The sequence below is a fragment of the Misgurnus anguillicaudatus genome, chromosome 2, assembly GCF_027580225.2.
Source record: "Misgurnus anguillicaudatus chromosome 2, ASM2758022v2, whole genome shotgun sequence".
Taxonomy (NCBI): domain Eukaryota; kingdom Metazoa; phylum Chordata; class Actinopteri; order Cypriniformes; family Cobitidae; genus Misgurnus; species Misgurnus anguillicaudatus.
In genome coordinates, this window is record NC_073338.2 from 50,033,495 (window position 1) to 50,058,846 (window position 25,352).

A 25,352-nucleotide genomic window follows, 5' to 3' on the forward strand; every position below is an offset into this window, starting at 1 on the left:
AGCACAGATTCAAGGATTTAAAAACAAAAATCAAAAGCTTATAGTCAATCCTGTATTGGACAGACAGCGAAGATAAGAGAGGCGAAATATGATCCCGTTTGTGAGTTCTTTTCAGTCAATTCTGAACTGATTGCAGTTGATTTAATGACATTTGACAAACACTACAAGGAGTTGCAATAGTCAAGTCTTGTAAACATAAATGCATGAAACAGCTTCCCACAGTCAGTAAATGAAAGAAAAGATTTAACCTTTGACACCAGGCGTAAATAAAAGAAACTTGATTTGTGAACCGAATTTGTCTGTGTATCAAATTTTAGGGCGTTATCGAACAGTACCCCTAGATTTTTAATAACAGGTTTACAAAAAGGGGTCAGCTCACCTAAAATTTACTTTTCAGAAGAAGTAGGACCATCAAACCAAATAAGCTCAGTTTTACTTTCATTAAAATTTAAAAAGTTTGCTGACATCCAGGCTTTGGCCTCATTTAAACAGTGCACAAGAGAATCTAAATCATTTACATTGCTTCTTCTTAGAAGCATTTACATTTGTGTGTCATCTGCATAAAAATGAAATGAGATCCCATACATTCAAAAAAAGATCCTAATGGTAAAATGTATAGAGAGAATAAAATGGGGGCTAAAATGGATACTTGAGGGACACCACATATCAAAGGGGCAGATGATGAAAACTTTTGACCTAAATTAACAGAAAATCTTCTGTTTGATAGGAACAGGGGTGTTGCACAAAATCTCGGGCCCTATGCATAGGCAGTCCTGATGGGCCCCCATCCCCATATTATTGTAACAAGGGCTGCTTACACTCTAAAAAAAAAAGGTTCCTTGAGGTTCTATATAGAACCGTGGGGTTCTATACTTCGCCAATAGAACCTTTTACCAAAAAACGGGTTCCATATAGAACCCTTGGAAGGCAAAGAACCATTTTTATTAAAATGGTTCTATAATTCACGTTTTGTGACTGAAGTGTAAACTAAAGATTACACAATAATTGCAGACCTACACAACTCATTTACAAACCTACACAACTCATTCACAAACCTTTTTGTGTCAATAGGTTGTGGTCAAATAAAGAGAGAGTCAACAAATAGGCTACTAATATTTAGTGTACACTGTAAAAAATCCAACTAATGAAATGTTGGACGGGCAAAAATATATAAGTTAAACCAATTTTTTTGTTTGAGCTAGTTGAGAAGATCTGTGTTTAAAATATTAAATGAATGGTTATTTTCAAATCCAGTCAAAATTCAGAATGGCTAGTGTTGACTGAACTAATTAAGACAAATCAGGTAAGTATGTGGACTTATGACAGCTATGTTTCCTGACAACAAAATGCTCATAATATTACTGTTATTTGGTCACAAAATGTAATTGTAAGAGTTGTTCAGGCGTGAATGTATGTGCTTAAAGTTTAAATATGCGGTCGGTTAATAAAGATAGCGTCTATTTAAAAATGTGCTCGGACACTTTCGGACGTAGATGAGCTCCATATGAGCTCCAGAAAATCACAGACACTTAAGCGCTCACACCCCGCCCAGCGCAGCCTCTCCTCGGCAAGCCCATCAGACTGCTGGCTCTGATATCTCTGTGGCGTTTAAACATGTGATTTAATTCATTTTGATTTCTCATACTTAACAATGAAAGGGTTATGTTTTAAATCATATTTTAGGATTGCACTTAATTGATATTGCTGTTGAGTGATGTTTCATATCTTTTACATTTGTTATAACCGGACTGCATGCGAATTTGAACTTCAGAGCTGAGGAAGCGGGTGGAGAAATAGTCCCAATATCATAACAATCTTAAATAAAACTTCTAAATATGCCCGTGTGTGTACCCGTGTGCGCGCGCGCGTGCGCGCGACCCGCTCACGCGCGCGTGTGTATGTACAGTATGTGCGTGAGTTTTTAATTTAAAATGTCTTAACTTAACTCGGAAGGATCTGAATGACAGGTCATTTCATCTGAGATCATTCCGCATGTAACAGCCGGAATCACTCACTGTTTCCCACAACGACACGAGTCATCAGCTGTTTCCTCAAGGTCACGTCAGGTAAGTGTTTGTAAATAAATGTTAATTTTAGACTATATTAATTGGCAAAGACGCAAATACTCGACGTTTTTGTAAACATATAAGTTATATAAAGGTGTGTTATGTTATGTGACCGACTTAAAGTGTGTGTTACGTTATGTGTCCGAGTTAAAGTGGAGCTATTTTAGTTAAGATAATACCGGACAGGGTTTAGGACTCCGTCTTAATTATAATTGGGACATTTTTACAAACAAACCTTATAAAATACAATACTAGTGTGCATTTTGAGACAAAACAATAGCACTCATATGTTAACAGATGTCAGTATTTTAGTCAGTGATAAGTCCTGTCCGAGAAAACCGCCCAATAGTGTTTAATTCAATTACGTGTGATGTCTGAGGGAAACTTGGCAATTTTAGGGTATAAAATCTTTCACCGTCAAGCTTTATTATATTAAACATGTTATTTATGTATGTGTGTGTGTTTATATTCCTCTGTTTATTAAACCAGAGGGGTGGTGATGTGGAGAGGCAGACCAGACCACCACCATACGCGAAGATGAGCCTCGAGGCTTGACAGTTATTTTTTCAAACTGAGGAGTTCGGACTCCGGACCGTCATTTCTGCTTGTTTGTACCCTGAGGTAAGTAAACTTTCTACATTTTTGAAACGATATTACTGAAATATTTAGTATAATTAGTTAATATTTATTTTGTTAGAGTAGGTCTTGTGCTAAATAGTGATACTAGAAGCTACATTTATAATATTTACCTCAGTTAAAAAATACTGCTGGTAACGTTAAAGCACTGACGGGCTTCGTCAACCGTCAGTTATAAAAGCTCTGTTAAATACATTTTGTTCCTGGTTTTAATGAATTACGTTACAGTCCTGCTTTATTTCTTTGTCATTTTCAATTAAATTGCCAAGCACAATAAGACAGCTGTGTTGTAAGGAGACGAAATTCGAGACAGGGGTGTTATTTCAATGAAGCGCGTGGTCAAAGGAACCGGGTGGAAGACGGTGGAAGGGAAATTATATGTAAATGTTTGTCGCAGTTTTACACATATTCCGTGAGTATTTTTCGCTTGTTCACGAGTGTTTTATCAGGGTTGGAGCTAAACCTTGAAGGAAAGTGGAAACTGCTGGCCACAGTTAAGAACTTTCTGCTGGTCTGTATTATAAATGCACGATTGCAGTGCAGCGTTTGTATCCGCAAGTCTAGATATGCATGTTTTCTGTGATGCACACAATTAATTAATGTGATGGTAGCTGTTAAGACACTTACATTTAACATTCAAATGTTTTAAAAACCAAACGTGTTCAGGTTTTTATGTGTATTTGGTTTGTGAAGTGTAATTTTTTTTCCTCTCCCTCACAGATAACCATGGTTAATAAATGGTCAGACACGTCACTGGCTTTAAAATATAAACCCCATTGATGCAAAAAGGTAAGGTGCTTAAAGGACCTTGTAAGACTTCTTCACTAATGTTCATTAAAGAGAAAATAAAAAGAAATCTGTGTTTTGTAGTTTTAATGATAATTCTTACTGTATGTATTTCATTTAGAATTTAGCATTAAAGACTGTAAAGTGTTTGAGGATTTAATTTAAATTCTGTATATTTCACACTATTTTTTTATTGAACATTGTGTTTTGAAAAATACATCACTAGTCAATTGCAACCTCAAGTTAATGTAGACTTTAAGGAACTTGTTTGTCTGAAAGTGGATATATAAAGATTTTTTGTTTTAAGATGCTGCATGGAATGACAATGTGGTTTGGAACAGACTTGGTGAAGAACATGGAAACATCTCTTAATAAAATGGCCCCAAACATCATCAGGAGTGCAAAAGAAGGAAGTAAAAACATCTCTACGCCAATCTCATTGGAGAGGAAACCACAGAAGGTGCTTGTTCTTTGTCCAGTGTAAAGTAGCCTTATTTGCATAGTCAATGTAAAGGTTCTAGCACCTATAAATTGTATAAGTGAAAATATGAAAATAATGTTAGTATAAACTTTTTCCTTGCCATTGAAGAGTAAACTTGTTAATTAAGAGACGCTGGCTGAGAAAGAGTTAAAGTTTACCCACAAATTAAAATTATCGTCACTTTCTTCAGCAGAACACAACAGAGGAAATTTTGAAAAAGTATGGTAATCGAACAACAATGGTGCCCATTGACCTGCATTGGTTTTGTGTCCATTAAATTGCTAGCAGAGTTGTTCGGTTACAGACATTCTTCAAAATCTTTTTTGTGTTAGTGTTCTGCTGAAGAAAGAAAGCTGTGAATGTTTGAAATAACGAGTGAGTGAATGAGTTTTCTTTTTTGAGTAAAATGTCCCTGTAATTGATATCTGTACCTAATGTACAATAATTTGTATCTTTGTAGGTCTGGTGAGGAATGCTGCACTTATGTTATTGCAAGCATTATTTCAAGAAAATCCCAGCTTCCTTTACTGTGTAAATAGTGTAAGTATAGTCTTCTGTAATTTAGTTAGCATTTGAGGCACTTTATTTAAAGTAACATTCAATGCAAATATAAAACTATTACTCTGTTTACCCTTAAATAGCATACAGCTCTACATCAATTATTATGAGTCTTGTTGGTTCGTGAGTGTCGCTTGCCTAGTTGTCATACTTTATTTGTGTTATTATGGGATAATTTTAAGTCTATTTGATGGCTTCTGTTAATTGGTAAAAAGCACTTAAAAGGTGAAATGTTTGTTTTACAGGAACCCAAAGGTCCCACACCAACCATAGTGTTCAACGGCTCTCCTGATCTTTTCAAATCTGAATGTATCAACTTTATAATGGACAATGTGAACTTAATATGTGGAAGACATTGACATCACAGGCTGTGGAATGACTGTGTCACAGGTCGGAGAAGCGGACCGCCCCTGTCGCGGATCACGCTCCTCCTAGTTCCACCTCGAGGAGGTCCCAAAGCACCCCAATGACCAGACAAACCAGAGATAAGTAAAATATAGAAATAGAAACTTTATTTAAATTATTTAAAACTAAAGTGGGGAATGGGAAAGGACATCTAAAAATCTCGCTTCTCGCCCTCAGGGGGAGTATTACGGGGCCAGGGACGTTGGAGGGGTTTCCACGTGACTCCAGCTGGAACACCGCTACAGAGCGTATCTGGGTGGGTTGGGCACACACCGTCGCGGCGGCCCCTGATGGCATCCACAAGGGTCCAAGACCCTCCTAAGGTGAGTACGGACGACAAGGACACAGCACAACACTTCAATAAAGCTTTGTGTATTTCCGTTTCAAGAGGTTCTTACTTGACTGTTGAACAGTGTTTCTTCTCTCTCCACAGCTCCTAGCCGTAGCAGAACTACGTATTTCAGCACCCGAAGGACTAACAACCCAGCCGGCATCTGCAGCGTATATCCAACGCGATCAAACTTCACTCTGACAAGTAACTTCCTATACACAACCACGCCGTCCTTTCGCCCGGACCAGCCCCGCACTCTTTCCGCCCGCTACCTAGCGGTCGCCGGATCAGCAGAGCCTGCGGACTCTTCGGAGGCTGGTCTTCGTTGTGCTGCCCAAGGCGGAAGTTGACTCGCCCGAAAATCGACCCTTCCAGTAACTTCTACCTTCTCTCTTTATATCCTCCTCCCAGGCGTGGCTCGCCCAACCATCGCTCGCCACGTCACTCACACAGCTGTGCCTTGTTTCAGCGAGTGCGGGGATTCCCGGGGAACCCTGAAGTGCCGGTGTCTGTACAAACCGGTCCGGGCGGAACCTCTTCACTCTCCTTTTGGTTCCGCCCCGCATAGTCACTCCGTGACAACTGTTTGCGTTTTTTTTTTTCTCCTCAATGTTCAATACCCTTTTGCCATTAAGCACACAGTGACTTTAATTTATAAAATATATGCTTAAGTTTTAATACCTGTACAAAACAAATGTACAATCAACTTGTGTAAATTGTCATTCTATTTAATAGATTGTTCATGAATTGTCTTTAAATGCATTGTGATTTCGGTAGCACTTTGCAGTGAGGTTCGTTAGTTAACATTAGTTAATGTATTAACTAGCTTGAACAAACCATAAGCAATACATTTGTTACAGTATTTATTCATCTTTGTTAATGTTAGTTAATAAAAATTTAAGCTTTAATTGCTTGTTCATGTTAGTTCAGAGTGCATTAACTAATGTTAACAAGATTTTAATAAAGTAATTGTTGAAATTAACATTAACAAAGATTAATAAAGGCTGTATAAGTGCAGTTCATTATTAGTTCATGTTAACTAATGTAGCTGGCTAGTGTTAACTAATGAACCTTGTTGTGGGGTGTTACCGTGATTTCTTTTCATCATTTCAGACACATGTAAAAGTTACTAAAAATTAATACTGCATATACTGTACAGTATCTATGCGTAAGGGAAATAACTTAAACAAAATTTTTAATGTATAGTGTAATTAAGAGTTTAGCTGTTTAATACAGAGATGCAATTTATTTATATATATTATTTATATATAAACGTATGTATGTTTATTAAAAAGTGAAAATGCTTAATGGAAATAATTAAATAACTAAATGGTTGAATGTAATGAGACATTTTAAATGTAAACTAAAGTTTTGCTGTCATACAGAATAAAGAGATGTGATTTTAAGTAATTTTTATAGATTTATATTTCTGTATAATACAATTAATAAATAGTAAACTTTTATAATTTTCTAGATCGGTTATAATTTCTTATCAACAATAAATTACTCATAATAATAAAGAACCTTTAATGGTTCTAAATAGAACCATCTAACTTTGATTCAAAGAACCATTTGGGGTTCTTTTTAATGAACCCATTAAAGTGGTTCTATATTGAACCATTTAGGGGTTCCATATATGAAGCGGGTGATAGAACCATTTCTGGTTCGATATAGAACCATTTTTTTTAAGAGTGTACACAAGCGAGAGAGAACGAGTAGTATCCAAATGCTGGATGTTTTATTAAAGTATCCCAAAAGGGCAGGCAAAAAAATTCAAAGGGCAATCCAAAAGCTTAATCCAAATAACAGGCAAGGGTCAAAACCATAAACATGAACACAAGAAAAGAGGACACAAACAATGACCATGAACACTCTGTAATGCAGCTGTTACACTAAACAATAGGTGTGTTCGACATCGGCTGTGGCTGGATGTAACCGATCGGCGAGATTAGCCGCGTGCAGACGGGGAGGAGCTGGAAACGGAGACGTGAAGTCGGACGCGCTGTGGTTCCCGTAGCTTGCTGCATTTACGTCAGGCATGGCTGATCACGTGCCGTTTGCTTGCTTAATCGCATTAAACATGATTTGTAAGATGTAAACTACATAAAAAGTGAATTGTACTGTTAGAATGTCCATGTATGAGCATGAGTGGAACTGAAGAGGATTACAGCATCTGTTTTTACAAGAATAAAGTTCAACATAAGCATGTATTATTTAAATACCAATGTAGTGGGGTCTACGTTTTTTTATCCATTTTATTTTGATGAAGATGACACAATATAACATCGCGACTACATGAAAATAGCTTTAACTGTTATAAAAATACAGATTTGTGAGCATTTGTGGAACTGAGGGCGTGAATATAAACACGAAATACACGTGATTGTTGTCATATGGTGAATCCGACCAATCAGGAAACACCTGTGTCGTCATTACAGCCCGTGCAGCTCCTCTTCGCGAACTGCGCTGGCTAACTCAGGCGGCTGATCTCGAACCGCTCTCGCGGTACTTAAAAGCCATATGACACAATCACGTGCCTGCAGCGCCAGCTGAAGTCGGACAAAAATACTAACCGGAATGCACTGCTTCAAGTCAGCCGCCGATCGGTCTGCGCAGCGCCGCATGAAGTCGAACACACCTAATACTTCACAAAGTGACTGAACAGGCTTTATACAAGACAAACAGGAAGTGAATAGTGAAGTGTGACATGACATGATTTCAAAATAAAAGACCAGAAACATGACTTCAAAATAAAAGACCTAAACAAACCAAACAGAACACAAGAACAAACCAAACCCTATAATCCAGACCTCTCAAGGGCCCTTTCTTCCTTTGGGCCCTGGTAATCTGTACTGGTTTTACACCCAGTCTGACGGCCCTAAAATGGAAAAAAATTGCAGGGCACATTACAGGAACCACAGGGCCCACATTAAAGTTTCCAACCTCAGATCTGATTTTAGTGATCTTCTCTACAAAAATAAATAAATAAATAAAGTTTTCACAAGTCTCAACAGACTCATCAATAAAAACTTTCTCACTTGGATTGATCACAGATTTATTAGCGCTGAATTATGTATTTTGTTCTGTTTAGAAGTTAAACTTGTCATCCATATTCAGAAAATTAAACTAATGTCAAATTAAATGTTTGCCTTAAAAATAAGTGAATTGAGATTATTTTTGAATGTAGACCCATACATTTTGGATATATATGGGTCTAAATACACGGCTGTAGATGAATAATATTAACTGTGAATAACTTCTGTACAGCTACCTCTGTTTGATATGACAAAATACAATTATTAAATATAACATTACAATCAGTTATTTAAAATTACTTAATAAAAAATAAAAGACTTATTATTTATTTGCTGTTGATTCATCATGTTCAGACTTCTAATATGAAAAATTATTTGTAGACTCTCCATATCATCTATATTGTTTGATCACACAGTTTCACTGATTCCCAAACATTAAACCCAGGATATAGAGGTTCAGTGAATGTGGTGTTGACTCTGTGGATGAGTGTCATTGTGTCAGAGACGCTGTAGAAGGACAGAGATCCTGAACTGTGATCCACATAAACTCCTATTCTAGAAGATCTGAGCACTACAGGGAGTTTAGTCTCAATGTTATTGTGACAGAATGAACAACTGGAGTCAAAGATCAAACTCCAGGACTGATCATTATATCCAAAAAAAACACTCAGGACCTCCCTTCCTGCTGATGCTCTTATATGACACTGAGATATCCACACCATAACCACTCCACTCAATCTCCCAGTAACAGCGTCCACACAAACTCTCACTACACAACACCTGACGACAATCAAATCTGTCTGGATGTTTAGGATACTGCTTGAATGGGTAAGTGTTAGTAATCACTCTGTTCCCCTCAGACAGACGGAGACGTTCATCTGCTGTGTTTAGATCTGCAGTAAAGTGATGATAATCTGATGGAGACAAATCAAAAACATAATTTAAATTTAAAATTATACATTTCAGTAATTAAAATAAAATGTCAAGTCTTATTTATTTTAGTTTTTGAGGAATGTCAATGTTAAGAAGTGAACAGAGATCATTAACAGTATCCCTTAAGAGTTCATAGGGACATTTTGTGCCATTTTGATTTTTAAACCATCTTGACTGTGATTGAATATTGCCCAAACTTGCCAAAGGTTAATCATTTTTGATACATTTAAGAATATTGGTTTCAGTTTTTTAAATTGGCTTAAAATGGCTAACCTACACAAAAACCGACTAATGTGTTCCTAAGGACAAAAAATGCCCCATTGAAAACCATTATAACTACCATTTTTTACCCCCCATTTATCTTAACATAAACTAATACATACCTTTATGTCAATATATAATTTTGAATTACTGGCCTTGAAGTTTTAATTTTTATACTTGTCCACCAGGTGGCGCTACTTTTTACCATTTCATGCATTCATCAAAATGTCAAAATTTTTGCTGTTTTCTGCGGACCGCATAGCTGCTGAAAAGATAAACCTTTAATGTTGAAAATTGGTGTGTGTTTAAAAAATTTGTGGCTGAGTGGTAAGGGGGTGGTGTGATGTTGGGGTGGGGTCGGTGATGAGTGGGGCAGGGGGGCATATTCAACATATCCAAATTCTTCTGTCTTTGAAGGGCACATTCTGCGTTATAAACTAATTCAGTAATAAAAACGATGAGAGGCCAGAACCGAAACAAATTCAATCTTCATTTTGTTTCTCACTCATGTTGTTTATGCAAATAAACTGCTATAAGTATGAACAGTATCGCAGAAGTAGTGAAAATGGCAAGGCATTACAGCACACTTAAGGCTCCTGAAATAATCATGCACTTCAAGAGCGAGGATGGCTCCTCATCTTCCTCAGAGGATTCTGAGGTCGACACGGAGGCCTCAGAGGTAGAAGTAGACCAGCTGGAGTCTAATTCATTAGAGGGATCTTCAGAAGACTTGTCAGAAGGTAAGAGCGGAGAGGAGATGGATGAAGTGGCGGCAGGATGGACGTCAAAAATTTAAAAATCTTCTGGTCTCCCACAAACATGGAGACGCTCCGCTACTTCCCGGCAGCCAGAGATTTGATCCCAGGGCTCACACACTATGCCACTGCCCGAATCAGCCCTGACTTCAAGCTTTTCATTGATGCTGATGCATGAAATCCTGCAGCACATTGGGGCCATGACAAACCTACATGGGAGACAGTCACAGACTGGAGAGATCTTGAGACAGAGAAACTGCAGGCTAATGTGGGGCTGCTCATTCTGACTGGTGTTTACAGATAAAAAATGTATTAGCTCTCAGTCTCTGGAGTGAGAAATCAGGACAGGTCACTATTTGGGCTACGATGTCCCACAAAAGGTTTTACGACATCAGCCAAACACTGTGGTTCGATTAATGTTAACATATTGGCATTTAAAGGGTTAAAATTTTCACAAATTTAATTAATATTTGACATATATGTTTCAGGAAGAAGTAGTGTTAAAAGATTTAATAGTTTAAAGTGGAAAAAAATATTGATGTATGATATTTTTAGAGCAGTTTTTGGGAAGGTATCATTTTGGCCGTATGATCGTTTTGGCCTTAGGAAGTGTGAGTTTTGTATAAAATCTGACCCTGTTCAAAAAAATAACAATGCATCAAAATCAATGTTGCTACCAATCTTTGACCCATCCCAGGGTATAATTAGCCTGACGTTGCCATACTCAATTCTAGTCAGAATTTGAGTCTGATACCGCTCCATTGAGCTATAATTATGAGGCGTGTCTCAACCGAAAAATGCCTCTGCACTCAATTGGATAGACCTACGACCAATCAGAGCAACCGAGTGTGTAACGTATGTTGAAATTACGTCTTTGCAGCATGACCGAACTGCTAGTTATTTCGCTATGACACAACATTGTGATTATACTGAGTTAGCGAATGTACATCAACACCTATTATGTTTACAACATTTCGTTTATATCACAACATGAAGTATTTACTAAGTCATAGAGTAAGACTATCTCTTACCATTTGTACGTTAGGTGAACTTCATCCACGACGATACCCATTACGTTTGCTTGAAAATATTGGAGCCTAACATGTCCCTCCACTTACAGCAACCACGATTCCGGGCTTCCGAAAAGAAGCTGGCAACGACCGCTAATTATATCCATCTCGTCGTGCACGCTGAGTTGCATCGCCGTGATAACGTTAGCCTTTTCAGTTGCGACCAACTTTTGCCGAATAGGACATCAACAAATGCCCTGCTCGCGTTTCTCTGTTCCTCTTTTAAAATCAATGCTCTGTCGATATATTTTAGAACAGACTCAATGTCAGAATCCACACATCTGAACTCTACAGCGGCAGCCATTCAACACACGTGCTCTTTGGTGACGTGGTTCATTACGTTACTGTTGATTATCTGTCCATCATCGTATAAAGCCCGCCCTGACAATTTGATTGGTTCGACCAGCATTTGTACTAAAATAGTAGCTCCTCAACGGAGAAACCCCAGACCCATCTTCCCGTTTACAAAATCTTGTGGGCGGGGCTAAGATGGGCTGGCACCCAGGCTAGGGTATAATAATAATTATAATCAAATGGTAGTTCAAATGTTTTTTTGGGGGAAAATATTTAGTTTTTTTGTTTTTTTCTGTTAAAAAAACACTGGCTAATGTAAACAAACAGGCATATAAAGGGTTAAAATTTCCACAAATTATATTAATATTTGATATGTATGTTTCAGGCAGAAGTAGTTCTAAAAGACTGCATCGTTTAAAATGAAAAAAAAATATTGACGTATGATATTTTTAGAGCAGTTTTTGGGAAGGTGTTGTAGGACAGGTGGACAAGTTTTGTTTTTGGAGCTGGACCATAAAACAATAAAAAACACATTCTGTGTCTATTTTTGAGAGACGTGTTGTCTCACTCCACAGGGGTCACGAATACCCAGGAACTGATCTGTATTTCACCCCTTCTCTCTTCTCCTTTAAGGTTTTGGTTACTGGAAATATACTAAACACATGTAACATTGGATATATCATATGTTGTGATGCTACAAAGGTTTCATCTTCATGTTTAGTGTTGTTTTAAAGGTGATGGTGCGATGGTTGAAAAATGTCTAATTTCTATAATTCTAAGAGAAAGTATATCAAAGTTTAGAACTTAAGACATAATCTGTACTCCTGTGATGGGTGTCAACTCATGAGGAGATCTAGATTACAGATGGTTAACAGTCCCATTTGGTGCTCCTCTTCAGGTCACGAGAACCGACCAACCAAATCCTGATTTGAGATGTTACTATTCATTGTCTCATTCTGTGTATATAAGGTGGCTTGGCAAGAGACTCGGGGAAGTATTCTTTAGCAAGAATCTTCCCCACACTTTAGGTGTGTGTATTCAAACATCATGTAAGAAATCTTTAACAAGAATCTTTCTAAACCATTTTGGGTATATTATATTCACGATGGAAGTACTCTGTAGCCAGAGTGTCTATTGCCAGGTATGACTTTGTAACTTTTGCAACTGTTGATCATTTTAATTAATTGGAATTGAATCAAATTCTGTATGATATTGTTTAATTTATGTTTGAAGCTGAGACCTGCCTGGTATAATAAATTGTTACATTTGATTCATCTGAATTCTTCAGAAATTGTATTGATTTATTTTAATTCTTTCAGAAATTATTATGACCAGTATATTAGAAGGAGTCTGATATTACCGCAAGATTATCCTGTCAGGATATTATCACACTGATGTTTTGATGTTCGAATGGAGTATGGGGCACATTCATTAAAACTCTCAGATTTATGTCTATCACCTGCCTTAGCAAGTTGCATGAGCGCTAAACTAAAGTAACTATTTTTATGATCGGAGCAAGCATGGAGCGGCCAGACATAAAAATATTAGTTTACCCGGTAACCTCTGACTAAGACCAGACTGACAATTTTGTGTCCGTGAGATGTACGCAAACCGCCGGCGTATGCTCTGTGCGATACCGGGTCCCTAATGAACGAATAATTAAGACTATGGGAATTTATAAATAATCAAACATCTAAATTATGATCAACAGATAATTGGAATAATGCACTAAATTCTTAGTATATTAAATTGGAGTCAGATTATAATTTAAACACAGAGATCAAAGAAATTAATTTAATCATGATATGGAATTATTCTTCTAGAAGCGCTGAGGAAGGAACGAACACGAGTCCCCTTCAACCACTCCACTTGTATCTGTCGTTGGGCTTGTGGGTGGTACCTTACAGCGTCATTTTGTGGCCTTAGGAACACTTAAGGAAGTTTTTTAAAGGAACTCTTGAGGGGTATAGACAGAATCTAATCTGATTGTTTTACTGTTATATTCATCATAATGTGTGTGTAAAAGTTTTGTGAATGTGTGAACATTGTTAAAGTCCCTCTGTTCTGTAGTTGTACACTTTAAAATATATTTTGTTATCATTTAATTTAAGTGTGTATCATTTTAGTTTATAGAAAAACTTAATGGCTTATGAAATGTAAATATTAAATAAAAAAACTTGATTTATGAACCGCTATTTGATCTCACAGTTATGTTTCATTGTGGACGAGCACAGTTATTTATTTTCTGTTTATTCTGCACATTCAGTTTGATTCATGAGTATCATTATAGAGGAGTTTAAAATGACTGAAATGAAGATTATCACTGTTCATGTCTTTATCAGCATCAGTGTGTTTATTTGTTCTTTATTGAGACTCACATTTTAGGAACTGCTCCCTGGTCTCAAATTCAGGAGTAACTATGTTGAAAAAATATTCATTCAGAATCAGTGAGTGATATTCTCTTATTTCTACTAAATATAATATAATTTTTACATGATTTGAGATAAATAAGTGATTTACCTTCATCATATATCTCCTCTACTGTTAAATCAGGTCTTGTATTGAAGGTCTGTCTGCATTGAGGGCAGCTGTAGTTTCTCTTCTGATCATCTTGATTCCAGTACTTTGTAATACAGCTCATACAGTAACTGTGTCCACAGGGAATGGTCACTGGATCCTTCAGTAAATCCAGACAGATTGAACAGATGAACTGATCCTGAATCACTGAAATACTCGCTTCTGCCATTTCACTGAATTTACTTACAAACAATAAAACTAAACACACAACAGCGCAACAGTTTCAGTGTCTCTGACTTCAAGAATTTCCTGGTTGTGTTTATGAAACGTGTACAAACAGATGTGTCAGTCATATAATAAACAAGTCCAACCAGTCTCATACAGAAAGTCAAAAGTCTCAAGTAAGCAAATCTTTGTGAAAATGCTCTGTCATAAATGCATAAATATGAGTGAATTTTGTGGTGAAATAAGTGAATAACAGATCAAATCTCTCTGATGTTTGTAACTAAACTGATTCAACATCCAAGTCAGTGTGAGTGTTTGTCCTCTAGTGATGAGTTTACACTATTTACACAAACAATTCACATTTAAAAAAGAAAAATAAATAGAAGTTTAAACTACAGATAATTGATTATACACATTTTTAAATGAATGCATTAAAACAAACATAAGCTGCTATAATGTTTAAAAAGACATGAGCTGGTTTTACAGACAGAGATTAAGTCAGGAATAAGTCGAATGGTGTGCAGTACGACACAAAACAATGACAGTGAAATATTTTAAGATCAGTCAGTGTAAGTTGTTTTCTGTTAAGACGGCACAAACATGTATTTTAGTCTGGAGTTTGCTGAAGTCTTGTCTGTGAATCCAGGCCAAAGTGTCATTAGTGGGAGGTTTGTAGATTGTCAAAAGAGGAAAACATAACATCACAAATTAACATTTAGCCAGAAGAGCCTTTATCACCCTACATTCACCACAGTATTTACTGTACATAATACTAAGTAACTTATTTAAAGGGGCCATTTCACAATACTTTTTTAAGATGTAAAATAAATCTTCTCCATTTTGGGTGTGTCCTTTAAAATGCAAATAAGCTGATGAAATGCAAACACTGATCACAATGATGGTTAGTTGGAATTAAAACTCAATTGTGCTGTCAATTATTTTTTTTCTCTCTCTCTCTCTGCACTAAATGGCAGTGCTGTGGTTGAACATTGAAGATTAAGGGGCGGTATTATTATAATAAGATCCCCTTATGACAGGTTGTTCATTTTCAATTTTTCTAGCTTGATAGAAGCACTGGGCACTAGGGATGCACTGAAGGGAAAATTTCTGGCCGAAACCAAATAAAATGAAAGACTCAACCGAAGGCCGAATACCAAATTATTAAAAAAAGTACTTTTCCGAATTATTTTGCCAATTTTTTCACCATTGAAGTTAAATTATTAATTATATTACTATATTTATTTTATATTATTTAACAAAACTTTTTTTTACATTCCAGCAGTCATTATAGGCCTTTTACATCTGGTCACTTCTCTGATCAGACTTGTTAAAACGGTTTCATTTACATTCCACCACATAAATGAGTCTAAATGGACATGAATCAGATCTTCAATTCTCACACAAAATGTAAATAACCTATTTATTATGCCTTGCAACAATGCTTATATAGCACTGTATGTTGAGCAGCGGTCAAGCACGATCAAAGGAGATAGTGAGAGAGAGGCAAGATTGACAGGAGATGACAGAGGAAAACGTGCTCAACAAAGCGGTCTAACAAAAATCTTATTGTTAATAAACGTTTTAGTTCTTGTTTAATATAAGTGTGTCTGTCACAGTGGCGGCAAAATCAAATTTTAATGGGGTGGCCAGAGGAGGACACAGCTAAATCTTGAGGTGGCACCAAAAACAAATGTGTGTGTGTTATACTTGTTTATGTTTGTTTCTGGTTAATGTAACTATATAACTTTAAAGCCACAGTCCATCACTTTCTTTGGTTAAAATATTCCAAAATCAATTTGTCGGATGTCTCTATGAAATAGCTTTTTCAAAACATTAATGATAGAAATTCAACATTACAGTATAATTGAAATATATCAATTATATATCAGTTTCAGCATTTATTAGGCTATGGGAAATAACAACTTTTAATTTATGTCAACTTATATCAATGTTCACATAACACACTGTAGGAACAGCAGATAACAAACATTCCAGACCCTTCCCCAAATGCTACATTTGGACTGGATTTAGGTGGATAAACACAAATAAGTGTCCAGTTCAATCAGATAAGGCTGCTCGGACAACTCTTTTATGGCCGACCTCCGTGCCAGAGCGAAGAAGAAGAGGACGTTTTGATTGGCCCACACCATTTTTGCTAATTATCCTTTCAAACCTCACCATCATCTGAAGCAAGATGATCATAAACATTCCTAAATTAAATCTCTGGGCCCTATTTTAACGATCTAAGCGCATTGTCTAAAGCGCACAACGCAACGTCTAAATGGGCGTGTCCGAATCCACTTTTGCTAATTTAACGACGGGAAAAATGGCTCCTGCGCCGAACGCACGGCCGAAAAGGGCAGGTCCCATTGTAATGGGAGTATTTCGGGCGCAACGTGCAGCAAACCAACGAGAGACTCAGCTCTCATCCCCTTTAAAAGCAAGTTGCGCTGGTGCTATGTCTAATCCCTATTTAGACGACGGACTTTGTAAACTGAAAAACTAAGCGGAGGCAGAAGATCCCCAGTTCAAGACTAACGCTAAATAATTGTGTTGTTTTTCCACTTGTATTGAAATTGTTATTTTTTTATTAAAACCTTTAAAACCCGTTTTCTTTTAATCATGGAAGTAAAAAGCAGGCTTTTAATTGCTTTAAATGTATGGCTATCCAATATCATCAAAAAATAATTTACAAGTATGTAAGATAAGGTTTGTACTCTAAAAATACTTTATTTGTAACAAACAGGAGATTCTACAAACGGCTCTCCGCACGTTTCAGCACTTTGGACAGCGTTTTTTTTTTGCAAAGAGTTTTTTAAGCATTACTTAAAATGTTTTTCATCTCACCATATCCACAGGTACAGAGTCATCATATACAATAAATCCGTGAGGTAGCATTAAAAAAAAAACATTTAAAAACAGATGCATTTGTTTAAAGCAAAGCTTTTATTTACTTACCAGGCTGCAGGTGAAGCTGCTCTTTGCGCCTTCTAACGTCTCATAATAAGTCCTCAATTATGTCCAAGAGACTCAATAATAATCTTTTACATTCAATCCTTTAATCTTTCATATTTAAAAGCATTTTTGTGCTGCTGGGCATTCATGTACTTTGTCATAAGCAAACCCGCGTTGTCCTCCCGTTTATAGGCGCATATTAATGCGCTCTTTAAATAACATAAAACATATTGCGCCATTGACTTTAGACTTTAGACCAGGTTTTTGTTGGTCAATGGCGTAGTCTATTTTAGTTGCCTCAAAATAGCAACGCGCCAACAATGCGCCTGAACACGCCTCGTTTTCAGACCAGAACGCCCATGGGCGCAAAAGGGGGCGCAATGCATTTGCTAAACAACGCAGCGCTAAACGTGAAAATTAGGATGGAAACTAGCGAAAGACACTTGCGTCGCGCATTGCGCTGCATTGCGCCGGGTGTAAGATAGAGCCCTCTGTGTTATGAAACTGTTCAAATAATCAAAATTATTAAAGGAATAGTATGTAGGATTGTGGCCAAAACTGGTACTGCAATCACACAACTGGTGGCCAATACACAACATGACAACAGAAACATCGGTTGAGGGCTGCAAGTCCAATAAATGACAATATCTTGGCCGGACCTGTTGTCAGTGATATAAGTATTTGAAATGAAAATGATTTCTTAATGTCTAGTGACATATCAGGGCCATTTTATGATTCATTTATATACATTTCTTACATACTGTTCCTTTAACATTTGAATGAATGCATGTATGATATGGTAACATTTTGCTGTCGTGTTTAAACTTTTTACATTCAGGGTATGCCAACGGTATTTTGGAAAGGGTGAAAGTTAAACTCTGTAATTAATGCAATGCAAATGAGTTCCTTAAAGTAAAGAGAGATTAGCCACATTCTGTGGGCTTCCTTTGACATCAACAAACAATCACGGTTCTGCATCAGGAAAGTGCCAAGATGCAAACTCCTCCTTATCTAAAAGTTATAAAGGTTCCTTTTTTCCAGACATTTCTCGCTCTGAATCCTCCTGAAAAGAGAGACATTAATAGAAGTCCTAAGTTCTGAGTCTCCAACCTGCGTGCTAAGAGACTGAAACAAGGCAAACCCCATCGTTCTGAGTCTCCCGCTGAAAGAGACAGTAACTGATCATCGGAAAACGAGTTTCATTCTGAGTTTGACAACAGAGACTGAAGCAGATCGACCACAAGTTCTGAGTTTCTGATCTCACAAAATCCTTCAGATAAATTAGATGACAAACTCCCTCTAATATACAGATTTTTGTATTTGCTGATTAAAGTGAAATTGTTTAGCTGGTGCCCCGAGCAACGGTAAAATTTCGGTAAAATTTATTTGGCCTTTTTACTTATTTGGTCAACCACTGAAAATTAGCTTTTTGCTATTTTCAGCAAAATAATTTTGGTTGGTGAAAATTCGGTGCATCTTTACTGGGAACCCAATTATAGTAGCCTGACTACGTCAGACTTCGTACTTCCGCTAAATTTCATTACGCTTCTGTACTCAGTCTGAGATACCTCCCATTCAAACCGTTTTCCTCCGGTCTCAAAACGACCGTCCAATCAACGAACAGAGGGCGGGCTGAAAGCCGTGACGTAGACGCTAAACGCCGAATCACGGTTGTAGTTTGTTGTGGACATGGAGACACAGAAAGCTATTTGCTCTGTTGTGGAGAACCGGCACTTAATGCCAACTTAAACCCGAACAAGAAAAGTGTTTGTTAAACATTTGAATGGAGATTATGTTGTTGCCCTACTCCCGAGAAGTTTTTGGAAAAGTTTAATTTATCAACTTTACCAATCGTCAGCGAGAAACTGTGTGCAGCACAGCTTGACGTGCACAACGATCGAGAAATCATGGAATGGAATTATATTGTTCACAGTTAATGGTGGAGGACGCGTGGCATTTTGGTGATATTCCTGATTAACCAGAAAATAAGGTAGGAAGATTTAATTTACATATGGTTATGGTTGTCTGGTGGAAGAGTTTGAGAGGAGAGAGGGGCGTTCCTCCCGTTAGACGTGAGTAGAAAGCCACCGTAAGGATAGTGTTCAACTAGCTCTGGCACGATTTACTTTACATAATCTGCAAAAGTCGTTCATAGCCATGTTAACTCAGGTATTTCGCTCGATGGGTTTGTTTTCACATCATACGTGTATTTTACAGCAGAGATTCGATGCGGCTGATCCGGCGCATAAAGCACATCATATCCAAATGTTATGTGTGATTGGCTTACGTTTAGACCAATGATTTTAAACTTCAGACAAGCCCCTCCCACGAGAAGGAAAACGATTGTCAATTATGCCCAGCCAGACTCTGTCTATGAAGCAAAGCAAAATAGCAGAGGATGGTATTACCAGGCTACAATTATAGCACTAAACATGGAAAAAGTCAGATTTTCATGGTATGTCTCCTTTAATGGTTTTATGGTACTGGGACATTTTTGTGCAATTCAGACGTTAAAGGAATATTCCATTTTCTTAAAAGAGGAAAACAGATGGTTTGCTCGCCACCACGTCATCTAGGGTGTTGATGTCTGTCTTTGTTCGGTCGAGAAGAAATTGCGTTTTTTGATGAAAACATTGCAGGATTTGTCTTATTTTAATGGACTTTAATAGAGCCCAACATTTAATACTTAACTCAACACTTAACAGTTTTTTTCAACAGAGTTTCAAAGGACTATAAACGATCCCAAACGAGGCATAAGGGTCTTGTCTAGCGGAACGATTGTCATTTTTGACAAGAAAAATAAAAAATGTGCTCTTTTAAACCACAACTTTTCGTCTAGGTGCGGTCCAGTAAATGCGTAGTGACGTAGGGAGGTCACGTGTTACATATATGAAATGCACATTTGCGGACCATTTTAAACAATAAACTGCCACAAAGACATTAATTAGTATCAGTTGACATACAACAAAGTAGGAAAGGTCCTCTTTCAACACACGTGTAAACACTGGGGCGTTTCGCGTTCGTCCTCTGTGACCTCTTGACGTATTGCGTGGGGTCACGCTGGCGCATCACGATCGAATCTGGACGAGAAGTTGTGGTTTAGAGGTGGATATTTTTTTTCTTGCCGGGGGTGACGGTCGTTTCGCTATATGGGACCCTTGTGCCTCGTTTGGGATTGTTTGTGGTCCTTTGAAGCTCCGTTGAGGGGGACTGTTGAGTGTTGAGTTGAGTATTGGATGTTGGGCTCTATTAAAGTCCATTAAAATGAGAAAAATCCTGCAATGTTTCCCTTTAAAAAAACATAATTTCTTCTCGACTGAACAAAGAAAGACATCAACATTTTGGATGACATGAGAAATCTAGATTTTTCTTTTAAAGGTGACATAGAATGATTAAACAGAGTATTTGTCCTTGTTCTGTGATGTGACATGTAGACAATTTTTTTGTTTGGGTCTGTAATGCCTTATAAGCTTCCTAAAAACCTCTCTCAGATAGCTCTATTAGGGTGGGGGATTTTAAACAAGTGGTTTTGCACCTATTTGGCTCCCCCTACTGGCTGAACTTGCAATCTCATTACTGATTGTCTGACTTTGCTGCCAATCAAAAAATGTAGGAAATTATTTAAAAGTGGATTGGCAGTTAGATGCCTGTGATGTCATAAGCATCATTTTTTCAGATTGGGCTGTTTTCTGGCTGACATTTCTAAATGAGGAATTTCTATGAGACTGAGATGTTTAGCATGTTTAGCACTTTTTGTATGTTTGTGAATGTGGGTAGACTACCATTATTCAACAAAGACAAGGTAAAAATGGTTTTTCATTCTCTGTCCCCTTTAAGAAAATGGAATATTCCTTTAATTAACTTTAGCGATGGTCTTTAAACATATTGTAAGAAATGTTTAGTATAAATCCTTAGTTGTATATTCAGCATTGTATGTTTGGGATTAAACTAATGTCAAACTAAATGCCAAAATTAAATGTTTGTCTGAAAAATAAGTGAATTGAGATTAATTTTAAATTCAGACCCAAACATTTTAGTGGCTTTTATAACATTTTATTTATAGTTGTTTGTACACATAAAAGAATAAACGGCTGAAGATGAATATTATTAACTGTGAATAACTACTGTACAGCTACATCTGATTGACAGGACAAAATACAATTATTAAAATATAACATTACAATCAGTTATTTAAAATTATTAATAAGTAAATGAAAGACTTATTATTTATTTCTTGTTAATTCATCATGTTCAGACTTCTAATATGACAAAATTATTTGTAGACTCTCTGTATCATCTATATTGTTATATCACACAGTTTCACTGATCCATAAACATAAAACCCAGGATAGAGAGGTTTAGTGAATGTGGTGTTGACTCTGTGGATGAGGGTCATTGTGTCAGAGACGCTGTAGAAGGACAGAGATCCTGAACTGTGATCCACATAAACTCCTATTCTAGAAGATCTGGACACTACAGGGAGTTTAGTATCAATGTTATTGTGCCAGAATGAACAACTGGAGTCAGAGCAGAACAAACTCCAGGACTGATCATTATATCCAAACAAACACTCATAACCCACTCCCTTCCTGCTGATGCTCTTATATGACACTGATATAAAAAACACACCACTCCACTCAACCTCCCAGTAACAGCGTCCACTCACACTCTCACTACACAACACCTGATCAGAATTATCAAATCTGTCTGGATGATCAGGATACTGAACTGTGCATGGGTAATTGTTAGTAATCACTGTGTTCCCCTCAGACAGACGGAGATATTTATGTGCTGTGTTTGGATCTGCAGTGAAGTGATGATAATCTGATGAAGAACAAATCAAAAACATCATTTAAATGTACAATTATACATTTCAATAATTAAAATAAAACTTCAAGTCTTATTTATTTTAGTTTTTGAGGGCTGTCAATGTGTTAAGAAGTGAACAGAGATCTTTTTCAGTATAGACAGAATCTAATCTGATTGTTTTACTGTTATATTCATCATAATGTGTGTGTAAAAGGTTTGTGAATGTGTGAACATTGTCAAAGTCCCTCTGTTCTGTAGTTGTACACTTTAAAATATATTTTGTCATAATTTAAGTGTAAAGAATTTTGGTTCATAGAAAAACTTAATGGCTTATGAAATGTAAATATTAAATGAGAAACTTGATTTATGAACTGCTATTTGATCTCACAGTTATGTTTCATGTTATTCTGCACATTCAGTTTGGTTCATGAGTATCATTATAGAGGAGTTTAAAATGACTGAAATGAAGATTATCACGGTTCATGTCTTTATCAGCATCAGTTTGTTTATTTCTTGTTTATTGAGACTCACATTTTAGGAACTGCTCCCTGGTCTCAGGTTCAGGAGTAACTATGTTAAAAAAATATTCATTCAGAATCAGTGTGTGATATTCTCTCAATTTCTACAAAATATGATATTATTTTTACATGATGTATTTTACTTTATGTCTGAAACAGGTGCTTTACTTTTGTCAAATATTTTTTCTATCTCTTCTCTACAGAAATCCTCCAGTTTCTCTCTCAGATGAGACACAGATTTTCCTACATCATCAAAAGAGATGAGAGAGCTGACAGTGATGCTGAGTGAGTCTGTAGATCCAGGAGGAACAGAGAGAAACTGGAAACTCTACACAAACACAAACATAAACTCATGACACTGAAACATTTCATAGAAAATATCATCTGAGTAAAACATGCTCTTCACTTCCTAAAGATCACTGATCTCTGTTACCTGGAGGAAATGGATGTGATCATCTGTGTGTGAAAGCTGCTCCAGCTCAGCGTCTCTCCTCCTCAGATCATCAATCTCCTGCTCCAGTCGCTTCAAGAGTCCTTCAGCTTCACTCACTGCAGTCTTTTCCTGATCTCTGATCAGCTGTGTCACCTCAGATCGTCTTCTCTCAATGGATGTGATCAGTTGAGTAAAGATCCTCTCAGTGTCGTCCACTGCTGTCTGTGCAGAGCGCTGTTAGGACACACAGAGAGAGGAGCATTAGAATCAGCAGCATTCATTCAGCTCTTACTGGTACATCACACACACACAGTGAACTTCAGTGAAAGTCATCCAGCACTGAACTCCTCACTGACTGATTGGATGAGAGTCTTAACTGAGTCTGAAACAGATCTGAAACAGCAGACAGCAGTTGTTCTTCTGATCAAAACTCACCTTATGAGTCTCCACAACATCTCTCAGCTCCTGAAGCTTCTTCTGACTCTCCTGGATTCTCTGATGATATTTTCTCTGCGTCTCCTGCACTTCTTTCTGTTGCATATGGAAATAATAATTAAACAGATGAAATGTACATGTGATTTTTTTACAAGTTAAAATCCAGCCCTGTGCGATACAGTAGGTCCAAAATGGCATCTTCACAATGTCCTTAACTTTATAAATCAAAGGAATGTGATGTATGTGTTACTTAAGCAATATCGCTCGAGTAGGAGTGTGATATAGCTCTATATCATCACGGCTGTGATTAGGCCAGAGGCACGAGGCCAGCGGCCGAGTGCCGGAGGCAATCACAGCCGTGATGATATAGAGCTATATCACACTCCTACTCGAGCGATATTGCTTTTATACAACAGTTCGACGGCACACGTTTGAAAAACGAAAACTAGAAAACAACAACGGAGTTATTTTAAAAGCCTTTTTGTTTGAGAACTACTTCTTCCGCCACGGATTTGAGGGCGGCCAGAATGACAGATAAAACTTTCGGCTGCTTTGAAGCTCATAACAACTTAATGGACGGAAAAGCTGTTACTTTATATTACCGTTTCTTGGTCACAAAGTGTAGTTTTAAGATTAGTTCAGTCGAGAATGTATATGTATTATATTTAAATCTGCAGTCCATTAGTAAAGATAGCGCCTGTTTGAACGTTTGCTTAGTGAGATTCAGTACGAATGAGAACCAAAGCATGAGAGGACGTCAGTGTTCACTCGCCCCGCTGACCACCGCCCTCTCTGGGCTACATCTCTGACAGAGATACCCCGGCTCTCATGTTGGCCTTGTTTGTTTATGATGATCGTCAAAATGAGATCAAATCAGCAGTATTTGGTGTCATGATCAAACTTGTACTTGTTTTTTTATTCATATTTAGTGTCTTTTGTGTTGTTATTGTTTTGGCGCGAGGTAAAAGTTAATAAAACTATACTTGTGAAACGTTACTATTGCTTTCTCATGTATTCTTAACGCGATACGAGCACTCGATTATTATTATTAAACTTTGTTCTTGTCAGTACTATACAAAACGGGTTTTTATAAGTGTCAGAGAGATGTTTTTGCATGCTGCTTATAAATATACCAGTGGCGATATCTCATAACATGTTTTAATAGTCACGTCACGATAAAGTAAATGATCAATGTCCACCTTTAAAAGCTGCGGGGCTTACCTGCAGTTCCACGGTGTTTTCGCGTTCTGATAAAAGATATAGCTCCAGAAAAAAACGAGTGTTTATATTCCTCTTTCCAAGTGTTAAGCGTCCACACGATGTGACAAGACATTTCTCCCATTAACTTTAACGTAACATCCAAGAGCGCTGATCTTTGACGGAATAATACTTCTGATTGGGGATTCACAGACTGATTTATGAGCTAGTGAACTAATGAGACAAACGGAGAGTGATTCAAACAGCGCGTCTGTGTTTTTCCATTCAGAGATGAGCCTGCTTAGGACCTCCATTCACTAGGTGGCGGAATAATACGAAAGGTGAAGCGGTTACAGTGCCGTTATCAGTACAATATCGTATAGCTCTTAGCCAATCAGATTCGAGAACCAGAAAGAACTGTTGTATAAAATTGCATATTTGTAGTTTGTGTTGCTGTCAAAATACAATTATAAATGATAACAATAGCATATTTTTATTCTCACACATACTATAGTTGTGTGTGATTGTGTTGTTCTTTAACTTAAGAGGGCACCACTGTAAAAGTTTGGCCAGCAGCGGCCCTGCTCTGAAGTTTGACTTTTTGCACCATTACAATATTTATAGGCAACTAGTCATTATATCTTCCTCTCTA

General features: G+C 37.1%; 1 protein-coding gene and 1 long non-coding RNA gene across 5 annotated transcripts; one reads left to right on the forward strand and one right to left on the reverse strand.

Moving 5' to 3' along the window:
* The first annotated feature begins 906 nt into the window (after positions 1-906).
* On the forward strand, positions 907-6,593 carry LOC129430954 (uncharacterized). 4 transcript variants are annotated; one of them, XR_012359240.1, is made up of 7 exons: positions 907-2,066; positions 2,556-2,687; positions 3,423-3,491; positions 3,796-3,948; positions 4,430-4,509; positions 4,773-5,255; positions 5,366-6,593. It is a non-coding gene; the product is annotated as an uncharacterized lncRNA (long non-coding RNA). The 4 variants fall into 4 exon arrangements; XR_012359241.1 differs by lacking the exon at positions 907-2,066 and having other exon boundaries at positions 2,100-2,687; positions 5,366-5,981; positions 6,150-6,593; XR_012359242.1 differs by lacking the exon at positions 907-2,066 and having other exon boundaries at positions 2,082-3,114.
* A 14,735-nt stretch (positions 6,594-21,328) lies between these two features.
* On the reverse strand, positions 21,329-23,747 carry LOC141351491 (tripartite motif-containing protein 16-like protein). Its single transcript, XM_073858430.1, has 5 exons — positions 23,504-23,747; positions 23,069-23,302; positions 22,793-22,963; positions 22,649-22,739; positions 21,329-22,132 (listed from the first exon to the last, which is right to left on the reverse strand). The coding sequence occupies exons 1-5, from the start codon at positions 23,699-23,701 to the stop codon at positions 21,606-21,608; spliced, it is 1,221 nt and encodes a 406-aa protein (XP_073714531.1). The 5' UTR covers positions 23,702-23,747; the 3' UTR covers positions 21,329-21,605.
* Positions 23,748-25,352: the final 1,605 nt, after the last annotated feature.